We start from the raw sequence: 13314 nt of genomic DNA, 5'->3' as shown, positions 1-13314 counted from the left end.
GCCCTGAGCCACTTCATTGTCTTCAACGGAGCTCTCAACGTTCCAATGTTCACATGCTTGAAAAATTAAAACTGCAATATTAAGTATTTCATAATGGCAAGTTATTATAACAGTTGTTTTATTTTTATTTTTTTGCTATTCAACATTTTTACAAAAATGCATTTAGTATTCTGTATTTCAACATCGATTGTTGTCCTGTTTATGAGATAAGGAGTAGGCCAGGTTAGTTTTATTTTAGTTTTGAAGCTTAAAGACGGGATTGAGGGCTTCATTATTGGGCGGTTGGGCCATTGGGCAGCAGGTGCATCTGCGACAGCTCCATGTTGGCCCAGTAAATTTTAAAGTTGTCCACTTTGTTGACTGAAATTTTTTCACTGAAATAGCGCTAGCGTCTTGGTGGAGCAGGCGAGAGGGGAGAGATGTAGCGGTACGTCCGCCATGGTGGACTTGTTGCTATTGTTACAGGGGCGGCTCTAGGCTCATGGCAGCCCTGGGCAGGGAGCGTAGGTAGGGGGCCCTGGAAGAGAGGGTCCGGGTGGGGTGGAGCGCGGAGGCCAGTGAAGGGGGTCGGTCAGGGTGTTTGGAAGTGGAACAGAGCCGGAGGCTGCCAAATCCCTGCCAGGGGCCGCCACGCAAATATGTATCCATCCTCAGAGGATTATTATATTAAGGATATATATTGGCGTGGTGGCCCCTGAGGTTTGGTGGCCCTGTGCAGGTGCACAGCTTGCACATGCCTAAGGCCGCCCCTGATTGTTATCCCGGAAGATCCCCAAAGTATGTGTCCATCTACAGGGATAACTTTACTGATGCCCCACACAAACTGGGAGTTGTATCAAAGTGCATTTGGATCAGGTAAAGGACCTCTTCTCTTTCCTAGACCTCCATAGTTCATATAGTGGACACTGGCTGGAGTGGCAGTGTGTATGCTGATTGGGTAATCCTGATGGTGGAGCCAACAGTGGTCCTGCCATCGGGAACTCAGTAGGCCACTACATTCTAAGTCAGATGGCGGAGTAGAGTGGCCAGCCGCGGCCCATGGAGGGAGTTCCGGTGGGGCAGGCAGGTGGGGTGGGGGAGTGGCAGGGTGGGGGGTGATAAACACCGGAATATGGATGATTGCAGGTGAGTAAACAATTAAATTAATAAAACTAATTTCGTAGCGCGCCCTGCATTGCATTTTGCGATGCAGGGCATGGAACAAAATTCGTTTTATTAATTTAATTGTTTACTTCCCTGCAATCATCATATTCCGGTGTTTATCACCCCCCACGCTGCCCCTCCCCCGCCCCACCTGCCTGCCCTACCGTAACTCCCTCCACGAGAGTGGCCATTACAGCTGCCCATTTTTGACACATATCCAGCTACCATCTTCCTCTGTATGTTTCTTTAGGATTGAGGCAAAGCCTACTCACTGAACTGATGAGCAAGTAAACAGCAGGCATAAAGAAAACTAGTTTGCCTGAGTTTTACTCTTTGCAAACGTAAAATGGCAGAACCTTTTCCTCCATTCTTTAGCAGCAAAATTGGTATAAAATGAATTTGCCTCACATTCTATTCGCCCCAGTCCCAACTGTATATTATAGGGTCCTTTGTGTTACAGTGCCAGATGTGGTGCCCTGCTATAATTTGTATTGAAGGGGCCATCCCGTGCAGAGAAAAACAGATCACTCCTCCGCATCACTAAGTCACCAACAATAGGCCTTCTCGAATGTTTGTCTGATGATGTCAGCTGGAGTTGTGAGAACTATTATGACATCATTCATCCAGTAATCCATTAAATGTAACATAACGACACGTGATCTGCACCTGCGTGTTCACGATCACACGGCGCGCACTTTTCCCAAAGCAGCGCTGCTGAGATGGGCCTCGTGAACCAGGAAGCCTCCGGCAGCTTCCCGCGCCCTCTACCAGCGAGGCCCGCCATTGTTCCCTCTATCTCAAGGCGCCTCTGTTCCCGGCAGCAGCCACGCACACAGACTGGCATTGTACGCGGGTCGATTCACTTCATTTTACCGAGTGCTTGGCGCTGGCTGACGCATAATTAGCTGAATTGATACAGGGCTGGGTCATTTTGGCTAGCCCAGCGAGGCAAGTTAGATTATTATAACATAAGGGTTCATCCTACAACATCATTTGTCAAATCAAAATTATGGGATTTAAGCTTCTGTAAATTTCATGTGTGATTTTCTGTTTTTTAATGGTGCCAACTTTATGAGCGACATAAAATTGGCCAAATTTACAAAAAGAAGTTTGGGAGAATAAATTACGTACAAATATTTGGGGGTGAAGACCCTTGAAAAACTGCATGCCCCTTTTCCCTGTAGAACCAGTTTTGAAGGAAATGTGTCCTGCCGAAAGCTTCTTTTTTCCAGCAAGCTTCACCCAAGATGAAGTTGTGCAAAGTTCAAAAACTTCAGATCCTCACGAGTTGCAAATGTTGGTAACTGGGCACAACTTCACCGGTAGAATTATAATGTATTCCAGGCTCACCTACCTAGGTGTACTAACACTGCAGCAGCTTCATTGAAACTGGTTTTAAGATGGTCTTGAAATAGGAAAAAATATTGCACTGCTTTTTTTGATAAACCCTTTTTTTGTGCCAGGGTCAAGGGGCTCTTTCGGAGAGACTCAGGAGCTTCAGCATGCAGGATCTGTCGACCATTCGGGGGGATGGCCCCGCGCCCACTCCAGTTACAGTCAGGACGAACAGCAAGCCAAGCAAGCCCAAGACCGTAAGAAGTGCGCCGCAGGGCACCGACAGCCCAGGTAGGCACCATCTTGTGCGCCTCTGACCCAACCGCTTCCATTGTGTGTCAGGCATGCCTCATCTTATCTCATTCCACCATATAGAGTAGGTATGTGTATACCTCTGAGCCAACGACGCAAGTCTGAGGTGTTACCGAAACAAGGGGTGTTCCTTAATTAGCCTAAAATACAAAAATGTCCAGTGTTTGTCCATGAGGAGCGAATCTGTGCCTTACTTACAGGAGAACTACAGCCTAAGTAAATGACTGCCATTTAATGATTGACAGAATGAAACATTTTACTGTCCTGATTCATTAAAATCAAACATAAAAAGTAAACAAAAATCATAATATGTTATAAATTACCCTTTAAATGCTCATTTGTAAATGTATCCTACATGGATATCTTAAACATCTGGTATGGATCCGTTCCTCTGGACAAATATTGCATCGAGTTAGTGATGTCTTGTCAGCCATCTTGACAACACAGGCCTACAGAAAGATGCACTGGGTTGCTGCGTCACCTTGCAAGATGTGAAAGCCCCACATACATGCCTGGATCAAAATAAGGTCAAATACCTGTTAATGTATGTACCATATGATAGAAATGTTGGTCCTAAAATGCAAATTAAGTGACATTAGTTATTAAACATGTGTTGTAGGTGATGCGAAATTATATGCAAAAGATATATTAAGAGTAGTTTTAACAACAGCATTTAATGTGCTTCTGGTAGGAAAAGCTGTGACATATATTTGAATGTTTAGCACGTCTTCTTTCTCCATTTGCGATTTGAAATAGCCAAGGCTTCTACTGCACACAAGCTCCTTAAAACCTGTGCCCCTGAAGGTGGTGGGCATTTTATGGTTTAGGGTCTTTTTTTCCCTCAATTAGAGAGAGCTGGAAAATGTACTGCAATAAAATTAAATAATCGGTGCTAGAGTGACTGCACCAGGCAATGGTGGCATTCCCACCCGTTTAGCTTTCCATCGGGAGAGCATGCAAAAAGCAATGTTTCTGCTTATTTGTCACAATGTTTTGGGGCAGAGTGAGAACTAGATGTTAGCTGACACGAGTGAAAACCGCTGTGTGTGTGTGAGTTCTGATTAGACTGCTTCCCATTAGAAATGTCCACAATTATTTTTCTATGGCAAAACATTTTTTATTATGGTTATTTAACCTGGCCCTTTATTGCATACGATTGCTTGCTCATATCCGACGTCCAAAGTGAGGTCATATGTTCACTAAACTGAGAATGAACACAGAAGTAACTTGTTTGGTTTTTAAAAGTTGTTTCGGATAGGCCATCTTATCACTGCTTTGGATTCATTACAAACACTCTAGACGTGCTAGAGTAAGAGAACATAGCCACATTAAAGACAAACGGTGACGTTGCACCTAAAGTGTTCTATAGGGCAGTGGCGGCTGCCAGCCATGGGGAGTGGTGAGGCGGTCAAACCGCTGCTGCCAGCACCAGCTGCAGCAGCACCGCAATTTGTGCAAGATCAGCGGGTGCCAGCGGCCTGGAGCAGTAGTGAATACATACACAGCACTGTGAAAACATGCACAAAATACATCACACAAAAAAGCCACTTACCTGGCTGCACTCCTCTCTCCGGTCCTGATCTTCTTCTTTCCCCCAGCATAGGCCCAGCCTACTCACTCAACTAATCCTGGTGCTGCGAGGAATGTATGACGTTACAACGCATACATTTACAACCATGCACTTACAACGCAGGTTTTACATCGCAACATCCACTACAACGCATTCCATAACATCGCGTGACACTACATCGCATTTAAAAAAACTACCTTTATTGTTATTGTTATCTGAGGTTTGTATAGCGCCAAATCACCGACAGGTCTCTAGGCGCTCATGACAGAAGCAGTAACAACAGCTGAGCAAGTAAACAAAAAGTACAGATATAACAACGTTACTCAAATGGAACAGAAAGCTTCCCCAAACAAAAGCGTTTTCAGTGACTTCCTAAAGTGGAAAAGATTAGTTTCTTTGCGGAGGGGCTCCGGTAGTTTGTTCCACATCTGTGGGACTTGGACAGAAAAGGATCTCCCTCCCTTAGTTGCCAATTTGAAACGCGGACAAGACAGTAGTTGGGAGTTGGAAGACCTCAGCGCTCGTTTGGGATTATAGACCTCAAGTCGTTCTTTTATATAGGCAGGCGCGTGCCCATAGATTGCCTTATGGGCGATGCATAAACTTTTAAATTCCACCCTTTGCTTTATGGGGAGCCAATGTAGCCTATGCAGTAATGGTAGGCATGGTGTCTGTCTAGGTGATCTAAAGTTAATTCGTGCTGCATTGTTCAAATAAAAGATTAACTGCTGCATTTTTGACAAAATAACTGCAGGCGATTTCCCTCCAAATCACCTTTTTTTGTAGCCAGGGCGACATATTTTGGAACAATGGTCGGCATATTTGGAAAGAGTTGGCAGCTGCTGATTAAGTTGGTGCAGGTTCCGACAACAGAAGATATCTGGCTAGCCATTGTCAGCTCATGGTCGATCTTAATACCAAGGCTTTTTACATTAGGGCATGTTTTTGGGGTGGGGCCAATCTCTTGGGGCCAGAACAAATCACCCCAGGGCGAGGCAGCAGTTGAAACCATCAGGACCTCAGTTTTTTTAGGATTTATTTTCAGCAGATTTGCCGTCATCCAGCTCACTGTATATCTAAGTATATTCTGGGCCTGGGTCTGAGCAGATGCCGTGTTGTCAATACTCAGCAACAGCTGAGTATCATCGGCATAGTTAAAAATTCTGCAGCCCATACTTGCCAGGGAGTCTATCAGTGGTTGTAAATAAAGGTTGAATAAGAGTGGTGACAATGCAGAGCCCTGCGGGACTCCGCACTCAAGAACACCCACCTCAGAAATACAATCCGCTAATTGAATCCTCTGGGTCCTCCCTGACAAAAAGGATTTTAGCCATTGAAATGCTAGATCCTTTATCCCGAACGCGGCCAGTCTGTCCAGAAGCAGGGCATGGCTTTATAACGCATTCCATTACATCGCATACTACCTTTACAATGCATACCATTACAACGCATACCATTACATTGCATTTAAGGTAAGTATTGGATAGTGTAGGGGTAAAAATTACTATTCTAACTCCAGGGGTGCAACAGTAGGGTAAGTGTTAGATAGTGTAGGGGTAAAAAGTACTATTCTAATTCCAGGGGGTGCAACAGTAGGGTAAGTGTTGGACAGTGTAGGGGTAAAAATTACTATTCTAACTCCAGGGGGTGCAACAGTAGAGTAAGTGTAGGATAATGTAGGGGGTAAAAATTACTATTCTAACTCCTATGGTATGCGTTGTAATGGTATGCGATGTAATGCCTGTGTTGTAGTGACATGTGATGTAGTGTCATGCGTTGTAATGGTATGTGTTGTAATGCCTGCGTTGTAGTTTAATGCGTTGTAAAGGATGTTGCGATGTAATGCCTGCATTGTAGTGACATGCGATGTAGTGTCATGCTTTGTAATGCCTGCGTTGTAGTGTCATACGTTGTAAAGGATTTTGCGATGTAATGCCTGCGTTGTAGTGACATGCGATGTAGTGTCATGCGTTGTAATGGTATGCGTTGTAATGCCTGCGTTGTAGTGTCATGCGTTGTAAAGGATGTTGCGATGTAATGCCTGCGTTGTAAGTGTAGTGTGATGTAATGATTGCTTTGTAAAGGTTTTTTCCCGCTGTGAGAGCAGCGCCAGGATTGGATGGAACGGGCCGGCTGGACGCTCCCTCAGGCCCTGTAGGACTGTGCTTGGTCTCCACCCAACTGCTTCAGAGTATGTATGTCACTTTTGGCCGGTGCAAGACAGCCAGCCAGAGTGACATGTGCACTTTGGTGCATCCAGTCCTCCGCTGGCAGATGGCAGTAGAGGACACGCCCGGTTTGTGTTGGGGCAATCTGGCTGCTGCAGCGTGCACAACGGTAAAAAAGAAAATGACAATGAAATCTTTTCATTGCCACTTTGTTTCTTCCTGCATAGGAGGGTCTGATGCTCCCCCACCCATGTAAAGAAACGACTGCTGCTATAGGGTGCTGAACAGGGGGCATGCATCCTGGGGTACTCTGAAGCCCTTCAGATTCACCAAAATGCACTTAAAGTGATGTTAGAAAAACATGTGCAGTCAGCTGATTGGCTCACTTGTTTCAGCACCCAGAGTTCCTTGACTAGTGTCCAAGCTGGCCTAGTTCTCGCTGCAGGGTGAATCCCAACCTTGTTGCACTTCTACACTTGACTGTCAGATACGGTGCATGTTCACACTTGTTATGATGGGGATTTAACCTACTGCCGATGAGAGGTTGCCAGTTGCAGCAGTGCAGCATATTGAATCCTCAGTGCAGCTTATTATGCCCTCCATGTAGCGTATTGTGCCCACAGTGCTGTGTATTGTGTGCTCAGTGCAGCGTATTGTGTCCTCCATGTAGCGTATTTTGCCCACAGTGCAGCGTATTGTGTGCTTAGAGTAGCGTATTGGGTTTTCCATGCAGCATATTGTGCCCACAGTGCAGCGTATTGTGTGCTTAGAGTAGCATATTGGGTTTTCCATGCAGCATATTGTGCCCTCAGTGCAGCGTATTGTGTGCTTAGAGTAGCGTATTGGGTTTTCCATGCAGCATATTGTGCCCTCAGTGCAGGGTATTGTGTGCTTAGAGTAGCGTATTGGGTTTTCCATGCAGCATATTGTGCCCTCAGTGCAGCGTATTGTGTGCTTAGAGTAGCTTATTGGGTATTCCATGCAGCATATTGTGCCCTCAGTGCAGCGTATTGTGTGCTTAGAGTAGCGTATTGGGTTTTCCATGCAGCATATTGTGCCCTCAGTGCAGCGTATTGTGTGCTTAGAGTAGCGTATTGGGTTTTCCATGCAGCATATTGTGCCCTCAGTGCAGCGTATTGTTCCGAATGCCCTCTTTACACTTTGTGAATGCTCCAAAAACACAGGACGAGTGTCTACTTGTTTCTGCTACTTGGCCTAGCCCTGGCGACAGGCTGCAGGTGCTGAAACCATTGCTACATGCCCTTTGCTTCAGGAACATGGCAGAGTAGGACTGACCATCAACAAGCTGTGCGAGGGGTAGTAGGAGTGATGCCACACACCTTTTGACTCCCTATGACATCACATGGCTGCTATCTTTCCCATCATTGTCATTCCAGGAGCCGTTTATGTGATGCTGAGGGACTCTTGAAAGGGTAAAGAGTAGAAACTTCAAATGAACAGGATCCTAAAACTCTGTTAAGTATTAATGGACCTGACCTTATTTGAAGGGTCATCCCCAAATATTTTGCCTTCACCCTCGTGTTTCCTATTGGCCTTTAGGACTCTGTGCACTTAACCGCTGCTAACCAGTGCTAAATTGCTTGTGCTTTCGCCTTAAATCATGGTAGAATTGGTTTATACCCAATTGGCTTATTTAATTTACGTGTAAGTCCCTAGTGAAATGGCACTACCTGTGCTCAGGGCCTGTAAATTAAATGCTACCAGTAGGCCTGCAAAGCTGATTGTGCCATCCGCTTAAATAGCCCTTTAAATAAGCCTCAGGCCTGCCATTGCAGGGTGGGTGTGCAGTTTAATCGGCCATTTCAAGCTTGCATTGCTACCTTTGCCAGGTTCAAACCTTCTTTTAATACATACGAGTCTCCCCTATGGCAGGCCCTAAACAGCCCACAGGGCAGAGTGCATTGTATTTAAAAGGTAAGACATGGAATTTTTAGTTTTCCGTGTCATGGTAGTCAAGAACTCTTACATTTGGTTTTCTTTCATGCAAGGCCTACCTCTCTCATAGGCTAACATTGGAATTACCTTATTACTTTTAATAAGAGATAATTTCCAAATGGGAGCAGGTTGTCAGTGCATGCCTGGTGTCTTTGGATTTGTAATGGAAAATCCTCTCTTATGGTAAAGTCGGCTTTTAAATTACAATTTTGAAAATTTCACTTTTAGAAAGTTGGCTTTTTCCTGCCTCATCTATTTAGTGCCTGTAGCCTGTCCTTGGGTCACATTACTAGGTGTAGCTGAGAGTTAGGCTTTTTGTACTTCTCGCTAAACAGTCACACACAATAGAAAGCTTAGGTGTGGCTGGATGGGCATGACTGACAGGATGGGAGGGTGGAGCTGGGCACAGCCCTGCTTACACTTCAATAGGATGTGTCCTTCCTCCACACAAAGGGTTGCATACCACCTGTAGTTAGTGTGTAGCCAGGGAAGGGACGAACTGGGTATGAATATTAGACCTCAGACACCTACTCTTCTGCACACTTAATTGTGTTAATAAACCAGTAATTCAATGTGTTTCCATTACTGCCCTCAAGGGTATATTTTTCTACTACTGCCTTCAAGAACTCTGAAACCTCTGGAGTAGCAAGGACACTGCCAGAATTCGAAGTTGCTACCCCTGGCATCGGTAAAGGTGTGGCTCACTCCCTTTGCCCTAGTCACCTGCCCCCCGTCCTGTATACTAGTTGGAAACTAAGGTAGCATATATATGGGCAAACCCTACTCTTGCTTTATCTCTGCCCCCTCCTCCGTGCACTGACACTTTCAGGTTTAGATGCAATTGTGCGTTGTTTACTTGTATAGCGCCTCATGCCACCCTAAGGTTTCCTTAAAGGCTTGTAAAGCGCCTCTTGCCACCCTAAGGTTTCTTCAAAGCACCGAAGGTGGAAAAGAGAGATGAAATACACGACCAAGAGAGGAGGAAGGACGTGAAATAATAGAGGGAATGAGGAAGAAGGCACATGGATAGAGCTGTCTTAGTGAAAAGGAAAAGGCTAGTATCTTTCCAAGCAAGGCAATGCTCTGTGACCGGAGCTGATCTAAGCCATTTGATCAGCAGGTGGGGAGGGAGGGAGCAGAAGAGACATTGGACAGCAGGAGAGGACAAGAGGGTGCTGGAGAGTGATGAGCAGCATTGTGATTGGTCTGAGTGGCCTGTTTGGCCACTCAGGAAGTACCTGGGATGCTGGGCATGTTCTCCACCGGGTCGTGCAGCACAGCCCAGTAGAGAACATCCTAAGTGCGCATGACAGTTTGTACGGCCCCAGAGGTCCGACCAAGTCATCATGCGCACCTCTGGAGTGCAAACCACTCCTGCTCCCTCTGACGGCGGGCAGCCCTGCCCCGCACCTAACATGGCTTTCAGCTGCACAGAAAAATAGGATGATAATAACTTCTTGGAATTATCGTTTTATGTTTCTTTTGCTCTGCTCAACAAGTAGTGAGGCGACGCTCCTCCGTCTTAGCGGAGGAGCCGCCACTGAACACACATCAGGTCTCCACTGCACAGATTTCTATATATGCCACGAAATGTTCATGCCCCGCTCAGGCTCTCCGTCTCCCAGTACTCAGTGCCTAACTGAGCTCTGCCTTAATTAAAAGACAGAAGTTACCTTGGCTAGCCCACCGAATAAAAAGTTAAACCACATCCTACGGGTCCCTTGACATAGCTCCTCCCCTTCCTGTCGAACAGGAATACCAAGCAAACACCCCGGACAAACGTGCTTGGTGAATCCCAAAACCTGGAGAGGAGGGTGGGAAGCCAGGACTGGAGCTAGAACACCTGGACTCTGAGTAATGAGATTACTAGTACGTAACAGGGGCATTCATTCAGTCAGGCAAATTAGGTAGGTTTATGGTAAAGTGTTAAACAGGGCAAAGTGTCACAAAAGTCACATGGGTCGGAAGTTCCCTAAGGTCACTTGACGTCACAAAGGTCACGGTGCCTAAGGAGAGTTCTCATTCGCGTTCCAAGGGTGTCCTGTGACACTGTGGTGCCAGCAAGGCTTCTGTTTGTATAGTGTCCTTTTATGTGTCACGTGGTGCAGAACGTTGGCTTCACGCAGGCGCTGCGCGATGCAGCACGTCACTGCGGCCCTTCACCACTGGACGCCATGTCACTTTCTGAACAATGCGCTTTCGGTAAAAAGTGTCACTGCAGAAGGACAGGAGAATTGTTCCTTTGTGAGAAGAGAAAAGTACACAGCACCAGCCTCTCGATTAAGAAACGGGAACCAGGCAAAGAGGGTATATTACAGAAAAGGTCTGTGCAAAAATAAATATGGCACGCTGCAGTGGATACGTCAGTTGCACGGGTAGGCAGTGCTGTTTTCTTTCGGTTGCAGCTTTTCTAGGTGGAGATACATCACGCAGCGTCGTGAAAGGAGCAGCGCTCTCGGTGCGGCGCCTGCCAGGCCTGCTGGCCGCCCGCCCGGGTGCTTTTAGACATAAATGGTAGTCAAGAATGATGCGCCGCAGCATTGACTCACCCCAGTAAAAATGGGGGTGGCGGTGATCTGCAAGAGAGGCTCTTCTCACGTGAGCAATCCTTCCCAAATACGTGACATCACGTTGAGCGGGCATACCCGTTGATTCTGGGCTTTCCTTGACCACCAGCCTTTGGCATGGGCGAGGTGTGCCTTGGCTCGGGGGCTGGCGTTGAGAGGGGGGCAGGAAGCCTTCTGCAGACACGTCACGTGACAGGCTCCAATCATTGCTTCTGTAAGTAGCCGCTGCAGCCTCCCTACAGCTTCCTCACACACTCGTGTTCAGCTGGTCTGTTATTGTCCTCTCCTTTCCATTGATTTACCACACCTCACATGGGTTAAGGCGACCTCGCTTCCGTAAACAAAGAATCGGATGACAAGACAGCAGAGCAGGCCTTTTTGCTTTTTCATCTGCAAAGAGAATCTGGAACAGCATCACCCAGGGTCGAATTGGATCACAATTCGGCCCCAGCACTCCCCAAAAAGTGGCCCACATTCCTGGATCATGTCTGTTTACGAAACATCATTGGGGTAGCCTCATCGGTCTCATTTTTAGAGAAACGTTTGATAAATTATGTATTTTCAAGCTCATAGAGCCAGAAACCTTGGTGAAAACTAGAAGCACTACATTTTGGCGGGATGGGCGAAGTGAAATAAAGTGGCCCACAGGTCACAACTCCTGACATGGCGATGTTTGCCACCTGGCTGTTTTTTTTAACCAGCATTACCAGTATTTTAATGCCCTTGCAAGTACGAAAATAAAGAAAATATCCTAAAGCTGGTATTTTCTCTCCCCTCCCCATCGATATGTAATTTAAAAGTTTGAATAGTAAACGTAGGTGAAAGCAGTTTAAAATGTGGTCTAAAGCTTCCTTAATGTTCCGTGACTGATAGTTAAAACTAAACAAAGGAAGAAAAGCCATGTTAAGAAGGAATACAGGCTTTTTTTATCATTGAATAAAGAATCCTCTCTCATTATTAAGTTCAAGCCTTTGCCGATTCTTAAAAAATGAGCAAACAGAAGGCTGTGTTCTTTTATTGTAGTTTTATATAGTGTAAACTCGACCAAAGGGCGCAATTATATGAGCATCAGTTACATTACAGAAGATCAAATTCATTTTTATTTTAGGCCTTTGCGCAATTAAGTCTCTTGTCAGAATCACAGGATGTTGCGGTGAGGCTGGGACTCGAACCTATTTCCATAGATCCATATTCAGCAGCTCTGATCCAAACATTACATTATCTCAATTTTCGGCTCTGGGAAAGGTGCTTCACATGAAAGTTTATGCAAACATACACCCCCCACCAAGGCCTGACAGACACTGTAGCAGAGGTGTCAACAACAGGCCCTCAGCAAGGCCATTAACTTACTCTCCCCAGCCCAGTCAACTGTAGCCTCAGGGTGATGGCCTGGCAGGGGAGGGGTGAACAAAAGCAGGGGAGCCAAGGTGATGATGGCCCACAGCAGGGGAGTGGGGCAGTGCTTCTGGGCGTCTGCGCCGGGGCCACGGGAGGCAAAGATAAAGTCTGCAGCGGACAGAACAAGATTGGCCACCCGACGCTGCTGAAGGCAACCCCCTCAGAGCCTCCTTGCTCATGATGCTGCCCCCCCCCCTACAGTGGCCTGGTTGGGAAGACAATAAGTCTCTGTGGGCCGTCTGGCAAAAACTGACCCACTGGTGACCCTTAGGCACCGGCCCATCGGCCAATGCCCGACTGCCCGCGTTACCAATCCGATGCTGACATCACCATATTCATCAGGACGGCCTCAAAGCGGGTTAAATTTAGGAAGCCGTAAATAATGTAACAAACACCTTATAAAAATATGATACAGACTGTTCAAAATTCAAAAAGTGTATTTCCATAACACGTTGAAGAGTTAAAGAATTTTTTAAAATCCTTGATAGAAAAAAAAACATGAAAGGGAAAGAGATACCCATCTAGTGGCTGAATGACACAATGTGAAATCAGAAAACCTGCGATTAATGCTGGCTCTCTCACTTGACTAAACTGTGTGATCCTGGGCAAATATTGTATTTCTTTTTTTCTCATATTGCATTTGGCAGCACTTTCCAATATGTGAGTTCAGGCTGCGTGCTATACCCTTCTTGTGTCTGATTAAATAGACTGTAATGTTGCTCCATGAAGTAATCAAGGCCACATATAGGCACATAGCAACTGGCTTGGCTCTTAATTTACTAATGCACTGTCGTCATGGTACAGTGGAGGGCGTGAATATCTTTAAGTTCATGTTTAAAAAACGCCACTTTGAATAAATGCCTCT

The 13314-nt window shown here is 46.0% G+C and overlaps 1 protein-coding gene across 3 annotated transcripts in view; it reads left to right on the top strand.

Annotated features, from left to right (window-relative positions):
• The window catches only part of REEP1 (receptor accessory protein 1), a 315311-nt gene that overhangs the window by 228177 nt on the left and 73820 nt on the right, over positions 1-13314 (top strand). For all 3 annotated transcript variants that reach the window (XM_086964257.1, XM_086964256.1, XM_086964258.1), the window contains one exon: positions 2607-2769. In XM_086964257.1, the coding sequence (XP_086820383.1) occupies positions 2607-2769 (163 nt within the window). The remainder of the gene's footprint in view (positions 1-2606; positions 2770-13314) is intronic.

This window comes from Lissotriton vulgaris, chromosome 3_2, assembly GCF_964263255.1.
Source record: "Lissotriton vulgaris chromosome 3_2, aLisVul1.2, whole genome shotgun sequence".
Taxonomy (NCBI): Eukaryota; Metazoa; Chordata; class Amphibia; order Caudata; family Salamandridae; genus Lissotriton; species Lissotriton vulgaris.
This window is presented reverse-complemented; position numbering and strand designations above follow the sequence as displayed.